Below are 11157 nucleotides of genomic sequence, written 5' to 3'. Positions count from 1 at the left end.
GCATTTCCCAATCTGTTCGTCTCCTGTTTATAAAGGGCTTTGGGGCCACTTTGTCAACTACGATTTCAAAATCGATGTACTGATGGTCAGAGAAAGAGCAGTCACTTGGGACTCTCCATCCTCTTATCCTATCATGATCCATAGAACTAACCAGCGTAATATCAAGAACTTCCCTTCTGTTTGAAACAATAAAGGTCGGTTCGGATCCTAAGTTTAAAATATCAGGATTATTGCTTAGAATGAAGTTAAAGATTGACTCACCTCTAGCGTTTATGTCTGAGCTTCCCCAGACAGTGTGATGGGCGTTGGCATCAGCTCCCATAATGATCGGCATGCTTTTTGAGTTTGCCATCTCTATGGATCTGCAGACCAGGTTGTTCGGTGGCTGGTCGCTGTGATCGTGAGCCATGTACGCCGAGATGACCAATATAGCACCTACACTGGTCTCCCATGTGGCTGCTACGGTGTCTTCATCACTGAAATCAGAAAGAATGAAGATGTTGGTGTAAATCTATCTTAAACACAATTTCACTTAAAAAGAAGTAAGAGTTTCATATTCGGCTGTGCCAAATCTTATATACCCTTCACCATGGTGTGTTAAAAAAACAGTCAGTACCAAAAAGTTCTCTTTTACATCACTTTATTCGGGATCAACATGCTTAAATTTTTCTAGATTCAATATTGGAGAAAATTTTGAGAAACGAAGAGAACCCCGAAAGATCCCTTTTATGGTTTCTCACCTACATACCCAATTTTATATTTCTAGGTTCAATAATATAGAAAATTCAAAAAGGGAACTTTTAAAAAACAAAGAAGTACCAAAAAGTTCTTTTTTATGGGTTTCACCAGACTCTACATTCTTAATTTCATATTTCTAGGTTCAATATTAGAAAAAATCCAAAAGTACCTTTAAAAAACCAAGAAAGTACAAAAAAGTTCACGTATTCCGGGTTTCATCTAATTGCTACTGTACATACTTAATTTCTTGTTTCTAGGTTCAATATTATAGAAAATTCAAAAAGTACCTTTTGCGGAACGAAAAAGTACCAAAAAATCTCCATTGATTTGTTCTCGTCTAATCCGGGCTCTACATACTTAATTTCATATTTCTAGCTGTGACGGTTGGTCAATAATATTTGCCTTTTTTTTATTTTCTTTATATAAATTATTTTATTTTAATAAAAATTTCCACAAATTTAGTTTTTTTTTTTGTTCCTTTTTAATAAAACTAGAAAAAAACGAAGTTGTAAATATTGGTATTGAAAATGGGTCATAAATATAAAATAATCATAATGTTTTGCAAACATGAGAATAAACAAATTTAAAAATCTATTTATTAAATGTTTACAGATCAAATGTGCAATAAAAGGATTAAAAAATCTTTGAAAGAATAAATTTAAACGTTTTATATTTTTCCTAAAATTTTATGTACGTTTTTATGCAACTATGTAGGAAAAAAAAACTACTTTTGCATTTAAAGGAATTGTTTTAGTTTGTTATTTAAATTGCATGTATAATTGTGTCCTTAGGTTTAGTATAAGAAGGTTTATGTGCCATAAAAAGGACAACATCCAATTCCCTTCAAAGAGACTGAGGATCCAAAGACAGAGAAACAAGAACACTAAAAGAAAACAAGAATGATATAAAATATATAAAAAGGAATGATGAATTGAAACTTGTGCATTCTCATTGCGTTTTAACACAGAAGATTTACCGAGTCAATTCCCTAATTGAAGAAACGTGAGATAATCTCCAATCGAATGATAAATGCAGTTGACTGCATGTTTGTTATAGAACCTATTCCCCAGCCATTTCAACATAATCTGTGTCTTAGGATAGTGGCAAATTATATGCTCGATGCCTCTAATTACTACCCGTTAGCAAGCCTATCAGAATCATTGGATTGCGTTTACCCAGTCCTATATGTATCTAGGTAGCCTTGACAACAAGTTCTATCTCTAAGGCCTTTTATATTTTTTAAATTTTTTCACTTGAAGAAAATCGTGTATTCTTGGACCGGATGGAGCACTAATTGCAATTGCTTGATACGACAGCAACAGACATTATAATTGATATAGGACTTAACAGGAAGTTTATAGTTTTGATTGAATTTTTTGTACATTTATTTAAACTTTTATTGAATTTTTTATTTCATTTGTACATTTTGATTTTTAGTCTAGTTTAAATTGAATTTTATTTTTGATTTTGATTAAAAAATAAACAAAAAAAAATGGAATTTTCAAAGTAAATGTGGTAGCTCAATTTATTAAAATACCAGCAAACGTCAGATGGTTAATATGGCGACAAAAAGAGAGAATTGATATTAATATTTTTACCATGGTAGCAGTTGATTACTTCAAATAGTAAGGAGTGAGATCGAAAAATTCTTAACATACATATATGTTTATAAAAAAGAAACCACTAAACTTACAGCTTCATTTTTTTTTATTTGATTCCAATTATTATTACAATTTACAAAAAAAAAAAAATATTTTTATAGTTTTAATCACTAGTGATGAAATTTTGAACCCTTTTCGGAAACCCTTCCATTAACGTTTTGATAGTGCTTTCTGTCACTTTGCTCGAACATGTAGTCCATCTCCGTTTAAAATCTACCACACTTTTGGACACCTTTTTTGTACTCTTCAATTCTCTTTTAACAAGAGCCCAATATCTCTCCACTGGCCTTAGCTCCGGGCAGTTTGGAGGATTTGCCTCTCTTGGTACAAATACCACATTATTGTTCTTGTACCACTCAAGGGCTTGTTTACCATAGTGACAGGATACCAAGTCAGGCCAAAAATAAGTGGACACATTATGAAGTCTTATGAATGGAAGCAGCATTTTTTGTAAGCATTCCTTGATGTAAATGTCGGTATTTATAGAGCCAGTTGTAACAAATGATTGGCTTCTTTTGCCGCAACTGCATATTGCTTGCCATAACAAGAACTTTCTGGGAAATTTTGTGTGCTTTTGGGTCCTAAACTTTTCTTCAACATTCCCTCGAGCATCAGCAATATAAAACTTTTGACCTGGAAGTTGCGAAAAATCTGCCAGAACATACGTTTCGTCATCCATTATCCAGCAAGAATATTTTTTTATAAAACTTGACTTCAATTTCCGTGCTCTGTTTTTGCCTCTAAATTTTTAGCAGCGTTCCTGTCAGGAACTTTTTGAGCCTTGTATGTTTTTAAACCTGCATTAGCTTTAACTTTTCGTACCAAATAGTCCGAGCACTGAGCTAACCGAGCTGCTTTCCTACCGGATGTGTTGGGAGCCCTTTTGAAAATGCGTTCTATTTTTTTGGCTTTAGAAACATCATGTGCACCATTCCTTCTACCTGAACCAGGTTTTCTATCAACTGACAAGTTCTCCCGGTACTGTTTAATAACATTGGAAACAGTTTGACTGCAGACCTTTGTATGCTTGGCCAACTTTTTGTAAGACCAAGTTGGGTTTAGTTGAAAATATTTAATAATTTCAGTACGCACTTTTTTCTGGTCACTCATTTTAATCAGATTAACAAAAAAATTAATATAATTGACATTACACATAATAACTGACATGTTTTTCAAAGGTAACTTGATCAAAAAAAATCAAATAATACTTTTGTTGAGAATTGCAAAACTATATATTATAAAAAAACAAGTAAGAGTGCTATATTCGGTTGTGCCGAATCTTATATACCCTTCACCATAGTGTATTTTAAACATCTTAGTTTTATAAATTTTAAATTTTTTCCCGACTACGTTGTTATTACACCAAAAGCTAAACAAAATGAACAACAACAACGCTAAACGAAATAAAAAACAAAATATACAAGGCATCTAAACCAACGGACATCTAAACATACATAACGAAAAACACAGAAAAACAAAATAAACAACGCAATAAAACGAACCTACATCCAAATATACGAATAGAATTCACAAAAACAAAATACATACCCAGCAAAAAAAGACGTGCAAAAAAAGTATTAAATGCATGGGTTCAACTGATAATGAACTGGTTCATATTTAGGGGAAACATGCATGATATTAACATTAGCGTGTCATTGGCGTGCATGGGTTCGTATTTGGAATAATAGCACGTCATTAAAATGAATGCTTATAACCAATGAACATTCGATGATTCTCATGCAAATTACTGAAAGTATTAAGAATTAATTTTTAATATTTAAATACATAATTGTTTTTAGTGTTATGTTATGTTTTTGGCAATATTTGCATTTTTTCTCCTTTTTCCCAGAGATAAAACCAAAATTTGTTATTAGGATTTAATATACCCCTTGAGGTATCTAAAAATAATATTTTTTATTACAATAATCTGTATTTAAACGTTCCAAGATATATTATTGGAATCATTCTTCTATCGCTAATTCAATTTATTGGAACTCAAGTCCATTTTTATAATACAAGGGTCAAAAATTTTCGGGGAAACTTGTCTTCTATATATTGTTTCAGATATCAGCTGTTATACATTTTAAATTTTCAATATATTTTGGAAATTCATAACTCCAAAGCATGCCTCGAAGAAACGCCATTCAATAAAGTGGAATCATTCTTTTTATAACCAATGGCCTCTAGGCTGAATGCCACCATATCATTATGGTCTAACTCAAAAATATTGATATCTGTTTAAATATTATCTACTATGATCAAAATAAGCCCAAATTTTTTTTACATACAGTGTTGTTGTAATGGGCAACATAATCGTGAATGTTATGAGTAGTAAAAACTAAAATCTACTGTATAGGATGACGTTTTGTTAAGGCATGTTTTGGAGTTGTACACCGCTACGATGTCTTGAAAATTTTAAATATATTAATGCTAATATCTACAATTATATATACTAGCCAACTTTGTTGGAAAATATCGATCCTAGTGGTACGAAAAGGGACTTAAGATCCAGATAATTCAATTAGAAACAGAAGAACGATACAAAAATATATAATGGAATGTTTAAAAACAAATCCTTATAACAAAGATTATTATTTTTAGATATCTGAAAGAATCTATTAAATCCAAATATTAAATATTGGTTTTATCTCTGGAAAAAGAGAAAAAAAATGGCAAATATGGTCAAAAATCGTAATTTTAATGATATTATATGAAAAGATGGTACAAATGCCCCAAAATTGTGGACCAAATGGTCCAAAAATATAACCATTCGGTTGATAGTTACCCCTTAAAACAATTTTTAGCAAAATAAACATTCGATTCTAATTTTTGTGTTTCGTATAATATAGTCAAATATGAAATACAGAAAAAATTCGTATGTGAGGTAATTTTATGGACTATTTTTAAATAAAGCTAAATTAATTTAAGTAAATGTGAATTTTTAAAGTTTTAAAAAGCGTGATATCAAAGCTAAGGACTGTCTAGAGAATTTAAGAAATTAATTTATTAATTTTTCATACAAAATATGTTATTAAATTTAGTTTCTTTTTATATTATACCTAAATTTGAATACTTATGAGAGACGCTGTATATAAAATGCATTTACAAGAATACGTACAAAAGAAATCATGAACCTATCCCTTCTTCTTGAACAACTTAAAATTTTTTTGCTGGGTAACTCAATGACGCCAACAGCATTGAAACATACAAAGCAAAATACACAGCTGAATAAAACCAAATACATCTACACACACGTGTACATCTTTTTCCAATATACAGTGCTGTTGTTGCTTATTTTACAAAGCATGAAAAAAATATGACATTTTTTGATGAAATTATCAGAGGTTGTCTCGGATTTTTGCTCATATCTCCGTTATTTACCGACCGATTTTGCTGATTTTAAATAGCGATATTCTCGAAAGCATGTCTAACAGAATTATTGAAGATTCGGATCTCGCCGATATCTGGGGTCTTCTAAAAACTGATTTCAACAGACAGACAGACATGGCTTAATCGACTCCGCTATCTATAAGGATCCAGAATATATATACTTTATAGGGTCGGAAAATTATATTATAGAAATTACAAACAGAATTACAAACTTATATGTATATACCCTTCTTACGAATGTGAAGGGTATAATAACCTGGGTTTTCAGTCATTTTGTATTGCTAAACAAAAACTACCTTAGGGAAATCCCATCTATTTGAAGAATACTATGTGAATTTTATTTATAATTTTATAATATTGATTCTTATTCAATAAAGCTAACACTATGTACCTATCCTCTCTAAGTATTGGGAAATCTTAATTTTATATCTCATATTTTGAATGATTTATTTTATGAATAAAATACAGCATATTTGGATTTGGAAAGTTAAGAAATAAATGAGGAGTTCAATGGTTTTCCTTGAATACAAGTCGCTCCCCTGTGGTAGTTAAAGATTTTGAAAGAGCACTCAGTGTGTTTTTCTGATAATTCCTTTATTTATTTCATCAATTACTTTACTTTATATTTTATAATGATATTAATAAACATTTCATAATTGTATTTCATTTATTTACGATTGTTCTAAAAACTAAATAGATTTTTTACTAGGAATTGACTCATTATTTTCCTTTAAACATTTTTAACGCAAATAACTTTAATTGTTAAAGATTACAATTGAAAAACAGTTAAAAGGTGTCCTTTTAACAATAAAACAATATATTCTAAAAAGCATAATTTGAAAACCCCAACGAAATTAAATGGAATTCTAAAAATGCAAAATACTTTATTGTTCAGCAAATTCTGATGAAAAGCAGTCAAATGCAACAACAATTGCACCAAAAATTATTTTTTTTCACGGTTTTCCCATTCTTAACAATATTTATTTTTATTTGGAAAACATAAATTGACTTTTTACCTGCTTATTGGAACTTAATTTATGAACAAAAAACAAAATTCTCTTAAAAATTGGTGGGCAAAAAAGTTAGTTGATTCACTGTATATGTATATATGTATATCCTAATATATATTATAAATTCCTTTGTAAGTTTGTTTATTTGTTTGTATGTCAATCACGCCTATATAAATTTCCGAAGATTGATCTAGAAGGGATCCTTTAACTGTTTAGCTATGTCCGTCTGTCTGTGTAAAACACGCTCACGCTTAAACTAAGCGAAGGATATCAACCAAACTCACCGAAAATATTTATTGTTATCCCAAGCAGTTTGTTATTAAAAATCAGCAAAATCAGTTCACAGCGTAAAAAGTTATGAGTAAAAGTTTCGGATAACCTTGAAAAAATTACGTTATTTTCGTAATTCTTCAGCATTTTTCTCAGAAAATACAAAAGATAATTCGATGAATTTTGTCCCACGTTTTTTCTGGCAGGTATCATGACAATTTATTAAAAATTTCTTATAGCCCCCATAAAAAGGTACATATTCCCGAAAGTTAGTTTATAGTTAATAACTCCCTCAAAGACATCAGTATAAATACACAATTTTGTACATATAAATAGAATACTAAAAGAAATCATACTACCAATGAAGATTTGTATCGGTCCACAATTGGTCATATCCCCCTTATAAGGTCCACTTTCGAAAATCACTTTAACGAACATATTTCATTGAATTTTAAATTAATCTGGATAAAATTCGACCTGAATATGTTTTATATACACATAATTTATTCTACTAAATTTTTTCCAGATCGGTCTATTATTAGTCATAGCGCATATATTCAATGAATTATAAATTTGTTTCATTTACACATTAATTATTTCACTAAATTTTTCCGGATCGGTCCATTATTGGTCATAGCTTCCATATAAGGTCTACTTCCGAATAAGTTATCAACTATTCACTTGTATATATTGCAGACAGAGAAACAAGCCGAGCCAAAATTTTGGCGGCGGCTGAATTTCGGCTTGGCTTTTTAAAAAAGTTAAAATTATTATTTTACAAACACCGATTATATTATACCCCACACCATTATGTAAATATACTCATGTGTTTATTTTTAAATAAAACGTATGATATCGTTACTTCCACCATATAATTTTAGCTCTGATACTGTTGTAGCTAAAATAACGCTATTGAAATATACCAAAGCCAAGTCGTTATCATTTTTTTAAAATTATTGTTTTCCAGTGTTAACTCATTATTATCTTTATAATACGTTTTCAAACAACAAAATGAGGCAAAATGCCGTTGCCGACTTAGTCTAAAAAACAGAACGTATAATATCGGCTTTAGTTTTTAATTAGGCAGTACCAAACACAACTTTTTATAACACACTTTATATTGTTTATTACACAAGTATTAATAAATTATATACTTCATGGTTTTAATAAATAAACTGTTCAGTTTTTGTTAATAAATAACTAACTTAAATGTTTTTTATTGAATTTGTAAAAGAATTCAACTCAGCGTTGCGAGATCTTCTGAAATGGGAAGGCGGAATTTTTAATACTTAAATTTCATTAACTCAATTGTTCTCTACTCCAATTTTAGAGTTAGAGGACACATTTTTATACGAAAAAAATGAAAGAAACGAACGAAATTTAATAAAGAATATTTATTTCTTTTTTGTAGATTTCAAGATATGACAGTTGATCAATTTAGAGAAATTCGTCAAAAGGCTGGTGGTTTAGTACTACTTTTACCAAAAGATGTTGCGTCAATAAGCAGTGAAGAAAAAGAAGTAAGTATTCATTAAAAATAGTAAATACAAAATGATAAATATAAGCTGACATAACAAGAACTTCTTCTAAAAAGCGGATAGAACAATCTAGCTCATCTAAAACTCAATTAAAGCAACGCGAGTCGGCTTTAAGTGAAGTATTTAGTTCCATATCTGCAAATGGTTATCAAATCATTGTGTCTGGGGCCAGACATGCAAATAACAAGAACAGTAAAATTCCTATTATTCAGGGTGAATTAGCACCTACGAAGGTTACGAAATTTGCCGATGGTACTACGGATACAAACAGCAAATTACCAATGATAATTGTAGCCGCCCACCTAAATACTTTCGGATTGTATAACGAATATCCTTTAAATGCTGATGCAGCAGTTTTACTGACTCTAGCAGACATGTTTAGCAAATTACACAATACTTCGAATGCGGCTCTTAAATATCGTATTCTATTTTTGATAACTGAATCGGGTCCATTGTTAAACTATCAAGGTGTTAAGAAATGGCTCGACGAAAATGTTCAACTACAGGTAGGTTATTTATCATTTCATAATTCTATACAATTAGATAATAGGTTTTAAACATCTACGTAGCAACACCATTTTTAATAAACTGTTGGGTTGATCGTAATTTAAATTTTTCTTGAATCTAATTTTTATTTGTTCTATTTTCAGAATGTCGAGTTTGTTTTATGTTTAGATTCCATTACTCAGTCTATAAATTCTGAAAGCAATAATCTTTACATGCATGTTTCGAAACCATTAAAAGAAAATACGCCAATGAATACATTTTTTAAGCATTTAAAAAATGTATCGAGCAAATATAGTAACATAACTACTGAAGGTGTTCACAAAAAAATTAATTTAGCCGAACCACAAATGGCATGGCAACATGAACGTTTTAGTATTAAACGTTTACCATCATTTACTTTGTCGTCATTGAAATCACCAAAGCATCACTCGCGTACAACTATATTTAAGGATAAGTTATCTTGACACAAACGCAACGTAATGCAAAAATTATTGCTGAGGCTTTAGCTCGTTATGTTTATACAAATTCCGCATTAGATGAGATTGAAGACTTCGAAATATTTTCAGGAGCTATGGTAAACTATTAAATAAATTTCAATAATTACATAATGTGTTATTTTTTAATTTATTAGATAATATTTATCTAATCTAATCTAATTCCAACGACTGAATTTTTTTTATTAATTTTTATCTCTTCTCTTTTTCAATAGCAAATCACAAATAAGCTTATAAAATCGTACATAAATTTGAAATCAGCTTTGCAAAACAATGACCTGAAGAACGCCTTTGAAAAGTACCTTAAAAATGTAAAAGTTATTTACGAAAAGCCTGACGCACGGGAACCCGATTTTATGTTATATGAAGGATCTGATGCAATTCTTAATGTGTACCGTGTTAAACCAGCAGTGTTCGACTTGTTCCTAACCATCTTAATTTGTAGCTATTTATGCTCAGTGTACTTCGTCATAAAATTTTTCCCGAATATGTATGAAGTTATTTGTAAAATGTCGTTAAAATCCCAGGAGTCATCTCCCATTCAAACTAATCATATAGAACGTAATAAAACAAAGAATTACTAGTTTATGTAAATAGTCAAATTTAAATAAATGTATTATTGAAATTTTATATAGTTTGCTTAAAAAATATATATTAATTAATAAAATAAATCACGTACAACATAAATATATATACATTTTAATTTTCATTTCAAAAACTATAGTCTTTTTAATAAGTAAACAAATATAAGAATGAATGTTGTCGTAAAAAAGAACTCCATATAAACATTTTAAAACAAGTATGAATGTATAGTCGGGCATATCCGACTATATGATACCCTACACCAGTCAGTAAGTTAAAAATGGTGATTATTTAAAAAAATAAAGCATTTGATATTTTTTTAATTTTATTCCGGAATATTTTTACTTTTGGTAAAAAAAGAGACTTTTTACAAGTAGGCTCAAGGAGGGGTAGGGGAAGATATGAGCCTATCCTTATAAATGTTGGTAGAGGAATTCACGTCTACTTCAAAGTTTTTGACGTAGAATTTTGTAGAAAAATTGTTATTAGTGTTTTTAGGTGAAGTTTGACCTTCAAGTCATTTTCTGAAGGGAGTTTGTATAGGGGCTAGGGTCAAATGAGGCCCGATCATTACAAAATTCGGTAGTGTCATTAAAAGTTCTATAAAACTAAGTTTTGCCGACTTTTGTTGACATAATAGAACAGTTAACTTAATTATTAGCCAAAAGGCACTATTCGGGTGGTACGGTTGTATGGGGACTAGGCGAAATAATGGACCGATTTTATCCATTATCAGTAGGTTTCGCCCTTGCGCAAAATAAGAGTGTGTGCCAAACTTAATCCAATTATCTTAGAAATTACGACATGTATCTTGCGCACAAGGTTTACGCGGGCAAGCCAGCCAGACGGACGGATCGACTCAAAAAACGATTCTAAGCCGATTGGTACTTTAAGGTGGGTATAGGACGAATATTTTTGTATTTTGCAAACATCAATACAAACTCAATATAGGTTAGGTAGGCAGGTC

At 30.3% G+C, this 11157-nt stretch overlaps 1 protein-coding gene across 1 annotated transcript; it reads left to right on the top strand.

Annotated features, from left to right (window-relative positions):
• Positions 1 to 7686: 7686 nt before the first annotated feature.
• LOC111687439 (nicalin) lies at positions 7687 to 10238 on the top strand. Its single transcript, XM_046956457.1, is given in 5 exon segments — positions 7687 to 8593; positions 8635 to 9113; positions 9258 to 9564; positions 9567 to 9688; positions 9824 to 10238. Coding segments are annotated over 5 exon segments (1380 nt in total). The 5' UTR covers positions 7687 to 8490; the 3' UTR covers positions 10193 to 10238.
• The last annotated feature ends 919 nt before the right edge of the window (positions 10239 to 11157 follow it).

Source organism: Lucilia cuprina, chromosome X, assembly GCF_022045245.1.
Source record: "Lucilia cuprina isolate Lc7/37 chromosome X, ASM2204524v1, whole genome shotgun sequence".
Classification (NCBI taxonomy): Eukaryota; Metazoa; Arthropoda; class Insecta; order Diptera; family Calliphoridae; genus Lucilia; species Lucilia cuprina.
Note: the sequence above shows the minus strand (reverse complement) of the source record. Positions and strands in the feature narration are given on the sequence as shown.